Below are 18506 nucleotides of genomic sequence, written 5' to 3'. Positions count from 1 at the left end.
GGGGTTACCTGTGTGGTGAAAAAACATTGCTTTTAGCATGCTAATGTTGCTATTATTAGCTGTTAGTTTATAAAAACTGATGCCGTTAATTTGATGTCTCATTTTATTGAGACTTACTCAATTTTCTCTCCAGTACACAAAGTTTATAGTGTTTGTGTTGGATGTCAATAGGTTTTTGTGTGTTATGGTCTATTTAATGGCCTTAATAGTGAACACCACAAATGCTGCCTTTATCATAAATCTCTTATTTCCCTCTTTCTAACATTTACTGTTTTTGCTTGCGCTTCATTTTTTTTATCGCCTCCCTCTATATTGATTCATCATTCAGTCTCACCCTCTCTTCTTCTTCATGTCTTCATTGTGCTGTAGTTGGCACTTGCCGAAGAGAAGATGAAGTACTTGGATGGCTGTTACTGTGAGAGGACATGCACCCTGAATGGAGAGATATACAGGGACGATGATGCTTGGATAGATGGATGCAGAAACTGCACGTGCTCAGTAAGTTTATGTATTGCCAGGACGGGGATGACTTAGTTTTGTTCGGGTGGGAATTTAAACAAGAGATATCTTTTCGAACTACGAGCTCAAGGGGCATTCACAATGACAGCAATTTCCAGCGACAAAGCAACTGGAAGTCATTCTTTTCAGTGAGTGACAGTACAAATTATGCAAATGAGCAGTGATGTGATGTGACTACTACTCCTACTACTGCTGTGGGAGCTTGTTTCCACAATATCCTACAGAGCCTCTAAGGGCACGTGGGGATGAAATATGAGACGGGAGGAAGAATTATATTTCAATGCCTTCGCATTCTTTTGCAAAAATATTGCGTTTCCTAGCGAAATGTTGTGTTCGCTCGCAAAACTTTTGCGTTCTCTTGCAAAACTATTACGTTCCCCAGAAGAACTTTGTGTTCTCTGAAAACATTTGCATTCTCTCGCAAAACTATTACGTTCCCCGGAAGAACTTTGTGTTCTCACGCAAAACATTTGCATTCTCTCGATAAACATTTGAATTCTCTCGCAAAACTATTACGTTGCCCCCAGAAACTTTGCATTCTCTCGCAAAACATTTTCATTCTTTCACAAAACTATTACATTCCCCAGAGAAACTTTGTATTCGCTCGCAAAACAAAAGTATTGCATTTCCCTGTGAAACTTTGCATTACATTCCAATCCATTTTTTTTAGCAAAACTATTACTTTCCCCTTAAAACTTTGCATTCGCTTGCAAAACTATTGCGTTCCCCAGAGAAACTTTGCATTCGTTCGCAAAACATTTGCATCCTCCCACAAAAGTAATGTGTTCCCCTGAGAAACTTTGTGTTTGTGTGCGAAACATTTGCATTCTGTTGTGAAAACATTTGTTCCCTCTCAGTCGGTCACTCTCGACGTCACGTCGGAGGACCGACGAAGCACCTGCTGCCTACTTATACTCACGCTGTGATCAGCAGCAGCTGGATGCAATAATCGCATGCCAATGTGCATTGGCTCGTTTAGTTTACACTCGGAGTAGATTGGTCCCTCTAAGCGAGATCCCAATTCGTCGGTCCTCCGACGTGACGTCTCCGTTCCCTCCTTCAGGGAACGAGGGTTACATACGTAACCGAGACGTTCCCCAGAATATAAACTAAAAATTCAGTTTATAATTTAATATTTTTTTTTTTACAATTTTGACAGTAATATGCATTGATATTAATATCTATATGTATTAATATTATTTATAGTAATATGTTTATTTATATTTATTTTTTGTTTTAATCCATTTGCATTTTTGTAGATATTTTTGTAGAAAACAAAAATACAAATTTTGTAGCAATAAACAGTACAGAAAGTTGGCAAGTCAAGCTGTTTTGTCGCTGTCAGTGTGGGAACACACCCTCAAGATTAGTTGCTTCAGTATTTGTTGGGCTTTGTTTTAGCTGTGAAGATTTTGAAGATGTGACAACCTGATTTTCCATCAGCATTCATGACAATCACAGTCTGGTTCTGTCAGTTTATGTTGCAGAATCGTGTAATTGTGAAGCTCTTTTATTGATTATGATGGTGCATGTGTGTTTTCCACCTACAGAATGGTACAGTGGAGTGCGAGAGTATTTTCTGCCCACCCCCTCAGTGTCCCCCTGATACAGCTCCAATCTACATGCCTGGAGCTTGCTGTAAAGAGTGCCAGCGTGAGTGTACACACAAACACACACACACACACACACACAAATGAGGCCATGCGTCTACAGAGGTGCATATATTTGTCAACTTTTCTTCTCTCTCCCTTTGTCTCATGCTTGCTCACTCATTTCTCCAGCATCTCTTTTTGCTATCTTCCTTTGCACTAAAATCTTTTATATAATTGTGCTGCGGTCTTCATGACAAACTGACCACATCCCTGTGTTGCTAGGTTACCGCTGCCACAAATGCGAATGTCAACACACACACAACGCAATCACACGCTTTCTCTGGTATCATTAATAATTCAAGGCCAGTGTGCAGCATGTTGTGTTTGAGTGAGCAGAGCTAATAGCAGTTTGACTGATGACCAGGGCTTTATTTAACACTGCGCTCTGGTAGGCTTAATCTAACATGTGTCTGATCGATGCTTTACTGGTTCACATTCCAATCCTCTTAATTTTTTGTCTGGATCTCATTTTTGTTTCTTTTTCTTTTTATATCTTTTTGGCTTTAGCCGTGTGTCTGTTCAGAGGAAGAGTGTATGTGGAAGGTGATCGTAAAAGCGTACACGATTCTGAGGGAAACTGTCTGCTGTTTGAATGCAGGGTAAGTACTAGTGTAACTTCAGGCCAGTGGTCTGAAGATTTTCAACAGACCCAGACAGAATCTGACTTTTTCCACATTTTTGTTTTGTACTTATTTTTGGAGAAAATCTTCTGAAGTCTGTTGGGTGGATGTGTTAATTGGATTCCCGTGAATGATGGAAGTCTGAATGATGTATGATGGAAATTCTGCGGCAATCTGAATTCTGCTAGCGAAGATTGTGCCTAAAAGCCTTGTTATGACTTGCAGTCCCAAGCAGCATTTGAATCTGAATTTGAATTTTATCCGTTCCTTGTTATGAATTTGAATTACAGGCAGAATAAGAGTTCTCTCTCAGCCTGGTTATGAATTGGAATTCCAAACAACGGTTGAATTCCAAGCAAATTTTGAATTTAAATTCTGTATGCGCCTGGTTATGAATTTAATTTATAGGCAGAATTTGAATTCTCTCCCAATTTGGCTATAAATCTGAATTACGAGCATAATTAGAATTCAAATTCTGTCTGTGCCTGGTTATGAATTTGATTTTGAGGCAGAATATGAATTCTCGCTCGGCCTGGTTATGAGCTTGAATTTTAAGTAGCAATTGAATTCTGGAACATGATTGCTGGTTTCTAGCTCATCCAAGCTGGTCATTAACGGATTTGTCCAAATGTTCCAAAAACCATCTAGACCATCTTGGAAGGTGTTATGTTGCTTGAACCAGCTTAGACCAGCTTTAAAACAGCTACCATGTTTCAAAACCTTATGTTTTACTTGCAGGATAAATTGAATAAAAGCTTGTTTTTGTGTTTGCAGGATCGAAGTATGCATAGGGTTGAGATCACTTCTTGTCCAGAGCTAAACTGCCCGGAGTCAGAACAGATCACGCTCACAGACCGCTGCTGCAAAGTGTGCAGAGGTGCGACACACTCAGACACATGCAGAAACAACACACACCCTCTACACTCCGCTGATTGCAGTCATATTAAGGGCAGCCACCTTTGACCATTGCACGCACAAACTAGATTTGTGCTCAACACCAAGCCATTACTGTGCATGACAGCACTCATCTATTTTTGCCGCCTTCACACATATAACTGCACGCACATAACACCCAGTTTAACAGTGATATTTTAAAGGGCAACGTATGCTCAGCTTTTCCAAACCCCATAGTTCACAGATTGAGCTACAACACTTGTTTTTTTTTTTTATTGTTTTGCTAGGGTTGTTTTGCTTTTTTTTGTTTTGTTGTTTACTTTTTTGGTTTGTTTTGTTTTGTTTGACTTTCTGTTTTTGATTTGTTTTGTTTTTTAACTGTGTTTTAATTGTAATTATTTTGTTTAATTATATGAATATATAAGTTAAAAAGTACATCTTGGTTACTTGAGAACATTTTATTAACCTTTTTGCCTTCACTATTTTTTGAAGGGTCCTGTGGTGTGACACATTTTTACAAACAGCCCATTTATACTCTTTTAAGAAAGATTAAAGATTGGGTTTCCAATCTAAATCATTGAAATAAGATCAGTTTTGGACAAAAAACACTGCATAATTAATTACTTGCACTATAGTAAAAAGTAAAAAAATAAATAAAAAAAAAGTCCAGTAGTACAAAATGCACTGATAATCAAGATATAATCTATGAAAACAAATCTTAATATCTTATTCAAAGTTGCTTCTCAAGTAAACTGAGCTTGTTTAAGGGAGATATGTTGGAAAATAAGTAAAAAAAGACCAATTAAAAACTCATTAAGAACTCATTTATTAACAATTATAAAATAATTAGTAAAATGCTATTTAAAATGATTTTAGATGGCGTATAGCCTGTCACGCCGCAGGATATGCAGTGTCCCACGAGTATTTCACATCGACTAGCCAGGCAAGCGTAGGTGAACAAGAAATCCTCCCAATTCGAAGTAAAGTGTCTTTCAACTATAAATGCAAATGTAAATATAATGCATTAATTATAAATGTCAGATTTATGCATTGCATAGCACTTCTACTCTATCTGTCTCACTCCCAGGGCATGATTTCTGTGCTGAGGGTCACAGCCGTAATTGTGTGGAGAATTCGGACTGCATTAACCTAGAAGCAGGAGCTTTCTGCAGCTGTAAAGAAGGATACCATGCACTCAGGGACGACAGTGCCTACTGCCAAGGTATTAAAATTCCCACTGGCAAACATGCCAGTCATTAATGTATGTATGTTTCTAAACACTATACAAACAAATGAAACTCTAAATCCATCAAACCCTCCATAGCACCTGTTATTTGACCCCCCACAGATTTGCTCGCTAGAAATTCCCGTTTTGTATAAGCAAATAACTGGTCTTTCACAAATCACTAAATTGCCCGCAATCACAGATGGAGGACGTGCCGATGAAAGCTGTTGACTGGTGATTACTTAGTGTCTCGCTGAATGAATATTTCAGCAATGCTATTATCCTTACCGCTGTAATTAATGCATTGTAAACCCTAGAGTTCATGCTGTGCGAGTGTGTGTACAGATGTGAAGGAGGGTTCCTGTGGCTCGCTGGCTTTTAATAGGCTGTACCCTTGTCTAAACATACACGGCAGCCCAGCGAGAACGTGACAGATATCTCTTTTCACACAGAAGTCCAATGACTGTTTATAGTTTTATCTTCGTGTTGCCTGCAAATGTGCTTCTGTGGTTTTCTTTTGATTTTTGAGTCCTATTAAAGGAATAGTTCACCCAAAAATGAAAAATTGCCGAAATTTTACTTACCTTCAGGCCATCCAAGATGAAGATGAGTTTGTTTCTTCATCAGAACAGATTTGAAGCAATTTAGCATTACATCACTTGCTCTCACCAAAGGATTCTCTGCAGTGAATGGGTGCCATCAGCATAAGAGTTCAAACAGCTGATAATAACATCACAATAATCTACAAGTAATCAACACGACTCCAGTCCATCAATTACTGTCTTGTGAAGCAAAAAGCATTTTAGATTTTACCTTCAAGCCATCACTTCGGCTAAAATACGAGTGGGCTATCCATAATACTGCTTTCTCTAGAAATATGCATAGATCAAGTACCATTTACAAACAAAAACACTCCATAACAGTTCTAAACAAACATGTCAGTGGATTTTGATGTGAGAGGACAAACAGGGGATGGACTTTTTTACTCGAGGAAGCCTTATTAGCCTTATTAAAGTTTAAACACCTTAATGATGGATTTGTTCCATGCAGCATGCAGATTTTCACTTAGCAGTATGCTAATTGATGGACAGGAGTTATGTAGATTACTTGTGGATTTTTGTGATGTTTTTATCAGCTGTTTGGGCTCTCATTTTAACGGCACCCATTCACTGCAGAGGATTCATTGTTGAACAAGTGATGTAATGCTGAATTTCTCAAAATCTCAAAAACTCATTTACATCTTTAATGCATCTTGGTAGATTCTCAGCAAATGTTCATTTTTGGGTGAACTATTCGTTTAAATTAATTCCCAAAAATGACAATTCTGTTGTCATTTACTCACCCTCATGTCGTTCCAAACCTGCCTTCCCCCGTGGAATGGACAAGAAGATATATTGAAAGTTGTTTCAACTGTTTTTGCCCATACAATGGGGTCAAAAACATATTTTGCCCTGCAGTAAAATTTACTACCAGTTTTGACTTCCCTCTAACGTTTCAAGGCAGTTATTTGAAAGCATCTTAATTGAAAACCTTAAACTGTGAACAATCAATTGTGATGACTGTGCTTTAAAGTGATGTGGAGGTGAACAACTTGCTTTGTCTTAATGTGACTCTCACCTTTATCACTGTGAGTCACAGTAGGATGCCTCCGGCAAATACAATCAATAGACAATCTTGGGGAAGTGACAGAAGATCTTTTAGACACCTGAAATGCCCTGAAAGCTTCTGTGAGTGTCTGAAAGAAGTTATGCAACACAGTTGTTACAGTAATGTAGTAATGCTCCAAGACTCAGTATGACTTGATAAAATCTGAGACACATCTGAAAGGACCTGCTGGGTCATAATAACACTCTTTATCAAGCACTGTTGGACTTTTTTAGCATTTGGAAATATGATGATTTTCCCTGTTTTGATACCAGTTAGGAAAGAGCCACAGAAACAGGGGGAACACTCTTTGTTTATGTGTTTATGCTTCTTACTGCAATTAACCAATGAATTTTAGTTCACTTATAGTTGTCTCTGCACATTGAGCTGGTATAATATGAAGTGTTTTAACATTAAAAAATACACACATCAGCTTTAAATAACTGACAGTGGCTTCTATATGAAAGTTGTGTTAGTGAAAGCCTTGTTAGCTTGTAAAAAATTCTGTATGTTTGCATGGACTGTGCAGTCGATAGTTTGTAGCAGCCTCAGGGTTATGAATAATACCAGTGCGGCTCTGAAATAAACTTTAAATTATTAATTCGGAATTCATATCTTCTAGAACAAAAGCAGCTGAAAAAGGCATTACATTTTCAATTACAGAAGTGATGAGTGAGTGTTTCCTTATTTTAAGCACTGAATTCTCCACAGAAGACATATTGGGACAGATAAGGCTTTGCAGACATTCTCTCCAATATTTACTTTTAAACCAAACACACTGCTTTGATGGATTTATATTATGTTTACACCATCTTAAAAAGAAAACTTGACTTTATCAGTTCATTGCTAAAGCAAGTGATGGGCAAAGGCTATTATTATAATTATTACTTCTCAAAAAAGTGGTTGTCATGCCTCTGCGTAAGTTAATAAGCTTTTCAGAGAATATATTTTATTTTATTTTACCTTTTGCTGACCATAGATAAGACAAGTTGGTGGGTTGGATTTTTTGTTTTGTTTTGTTTGGCTGACCCTAGATGGGACAAGTTGGTTGGTTAGGTTTTGTTTTGTCCACCCATGATAGGACAGGTTGATTGGCTGGATTTTTTGTTTTGTTTTGTTTTGTCCACCCATGATAGGACAGGTTGGTTGGTTGAATATATTTTATTGTATTGTTTTGTTTTGTTTTGTTACCCTTTGCTGACCCTAGATAGGACACGTTGGTGGATTGGGTTTTGTTTTGTTTGACTGACCCTAGATAGGACAAGTTGGTTGGTTAGATTTTGTTTTGTTTTGTTTGTCCACCCATTATTTTTTTGTTCTGTTCTGTTTTGTTTTGTTGTTTTGCTGACCCTAGATAAGACAGGTTTGTTTGGTTTTGTTTTGTTTGGTTTTGTTGTTTTGCTGACCCTAGATGGGACAGGTTTGTTTGGTTTTGTTTTGTTCTGTTTTGTTCTGTTTTGTTTGTTTTGTTGTTTTGCTGACCCTAGATAGGACAGGTTTGTTTTGTTCTGTTTTGTTTTGTTGTTTTGCTGACCTAGATAGGACAGGTTTGTTTTGTTTTGTTCTGTGTTGTTTTGATGACCCTATATAGGATAGGTTTGTTTTGTTTTGTCCCTAGATAGGACAAGATGGATGGACTTTTACGTTAAGCCTGAACTGACCCTAGATAGGACAGGTTTGTTTTGTTTTGTTTTGTTTTGTTCTGTGTTGTTTTGATGACCCTATATAGGATAGGTTTGTTTTGTTTTTTCCCTAGATAGGACAAGATGGATGGACTTTTACTTTAAGCCTGAACCTTACAAAAATCTGTTTCCTCACAAAAATCAGTTTTATGCCTACATTTGCTAATGGGGTAATAAAGATGAACCTCAATATATATATATATATATATTTAAAACAAGTTGTAATATCAAGCAACTTTTGTTTCTTTACCAAATATATATTCTAAGGATATTAAAATTATATTTTTGTTGGAAATAAGACAAAATGCTGATTAAGAACGTGAGTTTGTGCTTTGTAGATTTAACAGAGAAAAGAAATGTGAGGAAGATTATATAAAGTGTTCTTGAGGAGGAGAGTGTGGGTGGACCGAAGGACAAGTGTGTATCTATGAAAATTGTAAGAGAAAAAGCTGGAGGCTGAGAAAGTGAAGCGGGAGGAGGAAAGGCACAGAAAGTGAAAGGTCTAGAAGTGCTCTGTGTTTTGTTAATGTAGTTTAAGGACTGAATTGAGTCCCATATACAGTACTGTACATTATTTTCAAAAGATATTCAAACCTCTTTCTCTTTATTATAGATGTATTTGTATTCTTTCTGTTATAAAGGCTGCTAAAGTTTCAGGTAGATGTACAAAAAGTTTTAAGTTTTTTTCCCCCCATGGAATACAGGGAGTCATATGAGTTTTGAGGCGACAAATGTATGATTAAATAGTCATAGTTAAAAAAAATGTGTGCATAAATATTCATCAAAACATTCAAAGATGGTGTTGATGTTTCTGCTATTTTACAGTCTTAACGGTTTCCTGCAGCAGTGTGAACAGTAATGTTCTTCGTACAACAGAACGCTTCTGATGTAATGACTGGATCTTCCTGCACCCTTGACAAATGCTGCTAATTGATCACAGCTGCAGTGTGAATGGTGGTTTTTGGCACTGCTTCTTCCCAAATGTTTTGAAAACCGTGTTGTGTTCGGGTCATAGTACAGAGTGTGTCTTCTGTTCTGCTGTGGTTGCAGATATCGATGAGTGTGCGGAGGGGAAACACTACTGCAGAGAGAACACGATGTGTATGAACACACCCGGCTCCTTTATGTGTGTCTGCAACACCGGCTATGTCCGGATTGATGATTACTCTTGCACAGGTTAGTAAAGAAGTCATTAAAATATGCTTTTTTTTGCCAGGGAATTATTAGGGTGGATAGAATGGGAATGGGGCATAATGCAGGCTGGATTCAAACCTGAATCTCTCAGATGAGCACCATGGCTTGATGTGTCTGGAATGTTTATAATTAGATCATATGTACAGTAGCTCCAAGCCATTAAAATGTTTAAAGACCCCATAAATTAATCTAATATGCTACATTTGGCATATTTTCTATTATCAGATATTTTCCCCTCAAAAAAGCTAATTTTATAGTTTTTTTTTCACTCATTAAATATTATTCACATTTGTTAATATGTAGATAGAATTTCAAAATAATACATCATAGAAATAAATTACATTATTTTAATAATGTTATATGTTAATTAATATTTTATTATGGATGCATCTACTATATTTCATATTTTAGTAAATTTTATAATATTTTAATATTTCATATTCCCAAATGTTGGAGAAATGATGATTTTTTTTTTTGTCTCTTAAGCACATCAAGGCTGTGTTTATTTGATGAAAAACACAGTAAAAACCGTAATATTGTAAAATATTATTACAATTACATTCTAATATACTTTTATTTGAAACATAAAAGTAAACCTAGGAGCCACTGGTTTCTCTGTAGTGTTTTGTTTAATTTTTGCTGTTTTTATTATTTGTATTTTGTTACTGTGAGGCCGAGGATGAATTTCCACATGTGTGGACAATAAAGATTTTCAATTAACAATTAAACAGAGGGAGAGAGCAATTTGAGAAAGCAAATTGGGGGGAAAAAAGAAAGACAGCATATGCGAAATTTTTCACCGATGGAAAGTACAGATGGTACGTGCTCCTGATCTTTAACTTAAAAAAACAATTAAATCTCTTCAGGAGTGCAGGATAAGGAAGCAAAACCCGATGCAAGGGAACAGCTACACGATAAATGAGCCTTAGTCCTTCTGTGACCTACTTTAAAAGTGAATTAATTACAACGAAGAGGCCAGGAAGGTTTCTGTCTCAATAAATACACAAAAGCACAAAAAACTGCACCTGGGCTGCAAGGTGCAATCATGGGCAACAGCAATTCAGCTTTTATTTTGGAAACTATTCAAGGTTTTTTTTTTCTGCTGATCATCTTAGAAAGCCATGTGTGCTCAAGGCCAGCTGCATTGTTATTATTTATTGTCATTATTTTTCAAGTAGTCTGCAATGCTGCGTGTTGTTTTCTAATGGAAAGGGCTGGACTGATGTATGAAAGCAAACTTCTAATGACCTGGTAATATGGTTATGCTCAGTGGTTGATGAAAAAACGTATATAAATTGAACAGCATTGAGCCCCAACCTTATGTAGAGGTATGGAGTCAATCATTCTATGGTTGCATTTGCATATCTAGAGAATTATTTTAGAAACTGATCCATAAATGGCTGAAATTCTATTCTAGAATCCCAGAAATGGTTCAGAATCAGATTTTGTTTGTAATTTTTAAAATCAATTCTCCAAGTATGTGTCTTTTTCTTAAAATGTACAGGTAAGAGATGTCCTATTCTTTAAATGCACACCATGCTGCTTTTATATCCATTTAATGAAACTATTACTTGCAGCAGTTATCAGTTTAATTCTGTCTGTTTAATCTCTCGTTCTTCCCTCTGGATCTGTTCCCCATTGATGATTGGTTAAAAGCTTTGCATCTGTTGTTGATTGGCTCAAAGCTGTGTATCTGCTTCTGTAATTACCAAGGCTGGCTTTCTGATGGCAAAACATTATTATTTTCAATTATTCATGTGTGCAGTCACATAGAGAAAAATATTGCGGATTTTGCCTGTGGGATTATTATGAGATAATCTGCAGGCTGCAGTCACATCAGTTGAAACTGGAATTAATTTCATATGAAGCTGCAATAGACGTTACCTGATTTAAAATGAGAGCACTTTTAATCAGCCGATCATATTTTAATTTAAAACATCAGACGTTATTGGAATTACTGTAATTATTTTAATTGTGCTCCACTGTTTCCATATCTGTTCATTAAAACTCTGTCTTGCCTTCATGATCAGCTCACTGATATTTGCTAACTACATCCAATTACAAATAGGTTTTGTCAGTTACATAAACAGTGCTAGTCATTAGTTAGTGTTTGTTGTCAAACAAAGAATATAGAAAAAGAATATATGACATTAATAATGGACATTATGGGGTTTCTAGTTCTCATTTCTTTCTGTGTCTCTCACAGAATACTTCATTAGTTCCCCTTGAGCAGTCAGCAGATGTTAAGCCTAAAATGATGTTGGTCTCCAATCAGTTCATTTATGTGCTGTTCTGGACAGAGCTGTCCATATAAATGTTGCTTCAAAGATCAGAGAGATTTCACTTCATTAGGTTTCTATTTTTCAAGGAATAGTTCATCTCGAAATGAAAATTGTCATCATTTACTCGCACTCATGTCTTAGTTCTGTGACTTTTTTTGCTCCTCCAAAGGAGGTGTTTTGAAGAATGTTCATGCTGTTCTACAAGTGATCGATATGCATCACATTTTAAAGATTTTCCGCAACCATGGTCACCATTCACTTACATTGTGGAAAAGAGCAGCTTGAACATCTTCTTTTGTGTTCCATAGAATAAAGAAGTCATTCACATTTCAAAAGACATGAGGATGAGTAAATGATTTTCATTTTTGAATGAACTATCCCTTTCATGCACAAACACAAAGAATCATCTATTCCAAACATGATTTTGTTGCATGCTTGAGAAATAGCATTTCTGTCGGTAAGAATGAATATGATTTTTGACACCCTGTTAAAGCATTCAGACTGAATATGTGATCTGCACTGCACTGGTGAGGGTTCCTTAATTCAGCTGCAAATGCATCCTGAGTTGATCATAGACGAGGAACCGCAGCATAAAAACACAGAGCCAATCAGTATCATTCATCAGTTAAAGTGCGTTTTAATGAGATGATTTAATGACATTTTAATGAGAGTGATTTAAAGATGTGTGTTGTAAGATTTATGACTAAAGTTGATTAGGCAGTTTTGCTTCACTGGAGAATGGGTTTTAGGAGATGGCAAGTGACGCGTTTAAGAAAAAGACACCAGACAGGTGTAAACACTGGGATTTGGAGAAACAAGGAAAGGAAAGGAAAGGAAAACCTGAGGAGGAAATTCTCATATATATATATATATATATATATATATATATATATATATATATATATATGCTGTATATATAGAAGCACAATATGAGTCTGTTGTTGCTTGCATTGCTTATGTGAGTATATGATTGAGAAGTAGAGAAAACATTTTTCACCTGGTGGAAACTGATAGATCTGCCCATCTGGAAGATAGAAGGTAAATGAATATGTGTGAGGCAAGGAGAGAAAAGCTTTGTTAATATGAGTAATTAGCAGGATAATTGGTGTCGCTTTAGCTGTCATGGGCAGATGAGTCAACGCAGATGAGAAATCAGACCATACAAACACGTCCACTGTGAGGGATTCATCTCAGTCAAACGCTGCTTGGCATGACTGTAATATCACTGATTGAGGTAAACAGAGCTTGCGTCAAGGGAGCCAATGGAGCTGATATTGGACCAAATTGTTTATTGGCTTTGATTTCATCTTTTTTTTTTTTTTTTGATCTTCACATGAGATAAAAAAAATTAAAATTAAATCAATCATTTTAAATGCTACAGTTGAATTTAGGCATCACAGCATTATAATGTACATGAAAATGTAATATTTATTCTTAGATTAGCTAAAAATTGCATTGCAGTTATTGGTGTTTTTTTATATTAAGTGAATTTAATATTAAATAGGGAAGTTGCACATGCACAGTTAAAATATATAATATAGATCAACATATACATTGGCCAATACCAATAAAATAAAAAATAAAAAAATCTCTATTATCGTCCGATAACTGATATCAGCATATATTGTGCATCCCTAATACCAAACATAAGGTTAGATTTTTAGTTTAGTTTAGTTTTAGACGGATCTCTCTCTCTTTTGATTGGTCGGTATGATATATTTATATTTCACTGAAGTTTCACCAACATTTTCACAGTAACTTCACTATTCTCTGTGAGTGTCTGTCCGATTCTCCTTAAATCCTGGCTGCTGTGGGAACATTTTTCCCCAAAGAGAAATATTAATGACAGAGGCTCTGCAGCGGAGGACCTTTCTTTGACATTTCATTTCATCTAGTATGGGGTCATCTGGAGGTCATTGTAAGACTGTAACATTGTGAAACAATATATGGACTGGTTTGCTGTCTTTATTATAAATCATATGTTTCAATCCAATAATTTGGTTATTTCATTTAGTAATTTACGAGAAAATGGAAAATGACTATTAAAAAGTTAGTTGAGTGCTAGTGACAAAATAATAAATAAATAAACCTTGATTTTTAAGTGAAAGTCGGAGGAAAATAAAAAGGCAAAGGCTAAAAAAAACTGAAAATGTATAGTTTATTATGTTCAATTAAATAAAAAATAAACAAAAGTTAACACCTCAGTACAGGGACCAATTTTCACTATAGTTGCTTATTAGCATGCATATTATTAACATATTGGCAGTTTATTAGTACTTCTAAAGCACATATTCTGCATAACCATATTCTACATCCCTAATACCCAATACCTAAACTTAACAACTACCTTACAAACTATTAATAAGCAGCAAATTAGGAGTTTGTTGAGGCACAAATCATAGTTAATGGTTTGTTAATAGCAAGAGTAAAGTGTGACCAAATAAATAAATCATTACTCCATCCATTAGTGTCACACGATCCTTCAGAAATCATTCTAATATGTTGATTTGGTGCTCAAAAAAACATTTATTCATTATTATCAATATTGAAAACAGTTGTGCTTAATATTTTTGGAAACTGTAAAGCAGTACCATTCAGAATTTTGGAATAAGTAATAAAAAAATTTTTTAATTAATATCTTTATTAAATACGGATGTATTACACTGATCAAAATTCACAGTAAAGACATTTTTAATATTACAAAATGTTTCTACTTCAAATACATGCTGTTCTTTTGAATTATTTAATTAATCAAAGAATCCTGGATTTGTTTTATTATTTATTTATCTGAACATCATAAACTATAGCCCTTTTACAGTTTTTTGAGACTTTGCTTCCCAGATAGAGAACGTCTAAGTGCAAAAAAACTCTTTGACAGCATCTCAAAAGTGCAGACAACCTTCAACAAAGACTGTGGCATATTATTTTTGTACAGTAGTGTCAGTTATTCCCTAAGCTCCGTGCTCATGCGCATCTGACTCCTACTCCTTTCCGTGTTTTATTCTTTCTTTCTTTCTGTCTCTTTCTCTTTCCTCCTGCCTGTTTTTCATCTTTGAGATGGAATTGCATGCCCTCCGAGAGAAACAGCAGCAAGGAAGATGGAAAGTGCCGAATGTGCAAAAAAGTTTGAGGAAAGTGTGCAAACACACACTGATGCACACTCCTCTTGTGTTTTCAGAGCACGATGAGTGTGTACATGGACCAAATACCTGTGACGAAAACGCTCTTTGCTTCAATACGGTTGGCGGACACAGTTGCTCCTGTAAACCAGGGTACATCGGTAACGGAACCGTCTGCAGAGGTAAGCACAAACATCTGAACTCTACATTACACACTAGTCTTGGTACCAAAATTACAGTAAAAATTTGGGATTTTCTATAAAAAATGTAATGTCAGTGTAAATAATAATATGGATGTTTTTTTTGTAAGATTAAAAAAGAAAATTGGGTCACACTTTATTTTAAGGTCCAATTCTCGTTTATTTTGCCTCAATAAACTCCTAATTTGCTGCTTATTAATAGTCAGTAAGGTAGTTTGTTAAGTTTAGGTATTGGGTTGATTAGGGATGTAGAATATGGTCATGCAGAATATGTGCTTTTAAACAGCCAATATGATAATAATAGGCATGCTAATAAGCAACTAGTTAATAGTGAGAATTGGTCCCTATATACTAAAGTGTGTTGAAGATTTTTTTCATTATGTACTCATCCTCATGTCTTTTTTTTTTTTTTTTCAAATCCAAATGACTTTCTTTCTTGTGTGGAACACAGAATATTGAATAATATTGTTTTTTACCAAACAGCTTTGGTAACCATTGGCTTCCATTTTATGGACAAAAACAGACATTTCTCAAAATATCTTGTGTGTCACAGAAGAACAAAAGGCATACAAAGTATTTCTCAATTTAAAAAAAAAAAACGTTTTTTTTTCAAGCAGTTATTCCAAGTAAACGATAATAAAAACAAAACAATTAAACAAATTATAAGCCAAAAAACAAATGAATAAATAAAATGCGTAATAATAAAATAAAAAATAACAGAACAAAGATATTGCTTTATGAATTCTCAATTTGCATAAATATTTATTTATTTATTAATAAATATTTTATATTTAATAAATATGAACAAATATGTATTAAATCATTTGTCAAGTAGTTATTCAGGTAAACAGTTCATAATAAAGAAAACAATTAGAAGCAAATAAAAGAAACAGAACAAAGATACAAGTTAAGCAAACAGTATTTTAGGTATATTAATAAATACATTTCTAAATTAATATACATTTTTTGGAATTAATGCCAATAAATTAATTTATGTAAACACATTAACACTTAAAAGAAATGAAAATGTTATTTCTCAATTAAGTAAACAATTTCCCCCCCAAAAGTAATTAAAAAGTAAACAAATTACAAGCAAATAAAACAATAATCAGCATTTGCGCTGCATGACCTAATGCATGATCCAGAATGTTACATTTTCTTGCCAAGACCAACATTTTGACCGAGAAGTGTGCTTGACCGTTCACTCCCACATATGGATGCATGCTGCAAATGGTACAATTACAGTATATATTTTAAAAAATTAGTGTCGTTTTTCACTTTTTCACTCAATTGCTAGTAAATTTCACAATTAATTACAAAGAAATGGCAAGTAACAAATAAACTTGAAATTTTGAAGTAAAAAGCCTGGAATAGAATTTTCTTGTGAAGCATACTCTAATAATCTTTGTTTTATTGATGAAAAATCTTTGTTTTACAGTGTACATGGCTATACTGCACACATGCATTAGCTCAGCCTCTGGTTTGCAGAGAGCAGTTTTTATTGCTATGGTGTAATCCTGCTGAAATGTGTGTTGACCCCTGTGTCTTGTGTTTGATGTGCAGCGCTGTGTGAGGGCCAGTGTCTCAACGGAGGCTCCTGCGTCTCTCCAGATACCTGCGTCTGCCAGCAGGGCTTCACTGGAAAGAGATGCGAGACGGGTAAGATGCAATTAGGCCAGTATGGAAGGACATTTCCTGTAACCTTTCAGCAGATGCCAGGGCAAGAAATTGGGAGTGGAGAAAAATGAGCAACATATTCTCATAATGTGATGTTGCCCCTCAAGTGTTTTCATATTATAGTGATGGAGTAGAAATGTAGTGCTGCAGAAGCCATGAGGTGATTTATTTTTGATATTTTCCAGGCGAGTGAGATACTTATCTCAGATGATTTCCAAGAATGTGAACATGTTCAAAGATATGTCTCTGTGGACTGTGCCATATTTCATGACACTGTGGATATGTGTGTTTGCTATAAATTTGATGATTAATGTTGAAGGATAATATAAAGTACTGCTAAAATTATTCACTTAAGTCTTGCTAAGATTATTCTCTACATTTTGCTGTTTGCATAACAGAAGAATATAGTTAAGTGTTACAATACAGAATATAAACTAATTAATGTTATTTATTTTATTATAATTAGAATACAGATTATTATCAAAATACAGTGGCGGGCCGTGCATTTTACACCTAGGCCTTCAGTGGCGTCCTACATGAAGTAATCCATCTCTTCATGCCATCATAATGATGCCAAGGCTATAGAAACCATAAATATTACACAGTAATGCAGTATAACAGGGCACTACATAACAGACAGGTATCTTATGTAGCGAGAATGAATGCCATTACTAAAGAAAGAAACCCAATTAACAATTGCGCAACACATCATCTGTAGCTGAAGCATTAACCTAACAAAATGACACAAATACAGTCTATCCAATGTTCTTACAGACATTTATTCACCCAACCGCATTTATACCTTACAGATAGCATTGGTATAAAACAAATAAGGTTATTACATGTGTTTTAAAGTTGACCTAACAATTTAATGTTCTCTTACTGCTTTATTTCGTCTTCACGAGTCTCCCCGCCGGTCTGTCAGCACACTGCGGGAGGAAAATACTGGTTAGCACAGCTTTACTAGGAAAGTGAGCAAGTAACATTAAAATAATTCATACAAGACGACGAAGAAAAGTGTATAGATGTTTTAACGTACCTCTGTGACTCTCATCTCCCCGCTGGTCTGCCTCTGCCAGCGGCGCTGCTGCCGGAGGAAAAGATCGGTTAATACAGCTCCACTCAGGAAACTGAGATATTCTTAAGGAAACTTAAACCTGGCTTTATATTGCGCAAATAACATCAGCATACAACGCATCAAGCGATAAAAGAGTCAAAAATGAAAATTAACCTACCATACTCTAGTGGTTTTTCATCTTCACGAGTCTTTCACAGAGCCGGTGCCGAGGAGGTGTGTGCTCTCTTGGCAGTTCTTCCAGCCACTTCTATCAAACCTCTACAATTAATCCAAAATGCCGCTGCAAGATTAATCTTTAATGAGCCAAAAGAACGCATGTCACACCTCTGTTCATCAATTTGCACTGGCTACCAGTAGCTGCTCGCATTCAATTCAAGGCATTAATTTTTGCCTACAAAACCACCATTGGCTCTTCACCCATTTACCTAAATTCATTACTTCAGAGTTATGTGCCCTCTAGAAGCTTGCGTTCTCCCTCCTGGTGGAATGACCTGCCCAACTCAATCTGAGCAGCTGAGTCCTTAACCATCTTCAAGAAACGACTAAAAACACATCTGTTCCACCTTTATTTGACCCTCTAACTCTAGCACTTTCTATTCTACTTTATCTATATTTATCTTTTTTTTTTTAAACACTAGCTTTCTATTTTTTTTTCTATCTACTTGTTTTTCTTTGTGTGTGTGTGTGTGTGTGTGTGTGTGTGTGTGTGTGTGTGTGTGT

The 18506-nt window shown here is 35.5% G+C and overlaps 1 protein-coding gene across 1 annotated transcript in view; it reads left to right on the top strand.

Annotated features, from left to right (window-relative positions):
• The window catches only part of LOC107587152 (protein kinase C-binding protein NELL2-like), a 50216-nt gene that overhangs the window by 12332 nt on the left and 19378 nt on the right, over positions 1 to 18506 (top strand). The window contains exons 8-15 of the mRNA XM_016274817.1: positions 370 to 498; positions 2070 to 2172; positions 2679 to 2770; positions 3566 to 3668; positions 4773 to 4907; positions 9287 to 9412; positions 14891 to 15013; positions 16595 to 16690. Of these exons, the coding sequence (XP_016130303.1) occupies positions 370 to 498; positions 2070 to 2172; positions 2679 to 2770; positions 3566 to 3668; positions 4773 to 4907; positions 9287 to 9412; positions 14891 to 15013; positions 16595 to 16690 (907 nt within the window). The remainder of the gene's footprint in view (positions 1 to 369; positions 499 to 2069; positions 2173 to 2678; positions 2771 to 3565; positions 3669 to 4772; positions 4908 to 9286; positions 9413 to 14890; positions 15014 to 16594; positions 16691 to 18506) is intronic.

This window comes from Sinocyclocheilus grahami, unplaced genomic scaffold (assembly GCF_001515645.1).
Source record: "Sinocyclocheilus grahami isolate Dianchi unplaced genomic scaffold, SAMN03320097.WGS_v1.1 scaffold90.1, whole genome shotgun sequence".
Taxonomy (NCBI): Eukaryota; Metazoa; Chordata; class Actinopteri; order Cypriniformes; family Cyprinidae; genus Sinocyclocheilus; species Sinocyclocheilus grahami.
The sequence above is the reverse complement of the archived record's forward strand: the minus strand, read 5'-3'. Positions and strand labels throughout refer to the sequence as shown.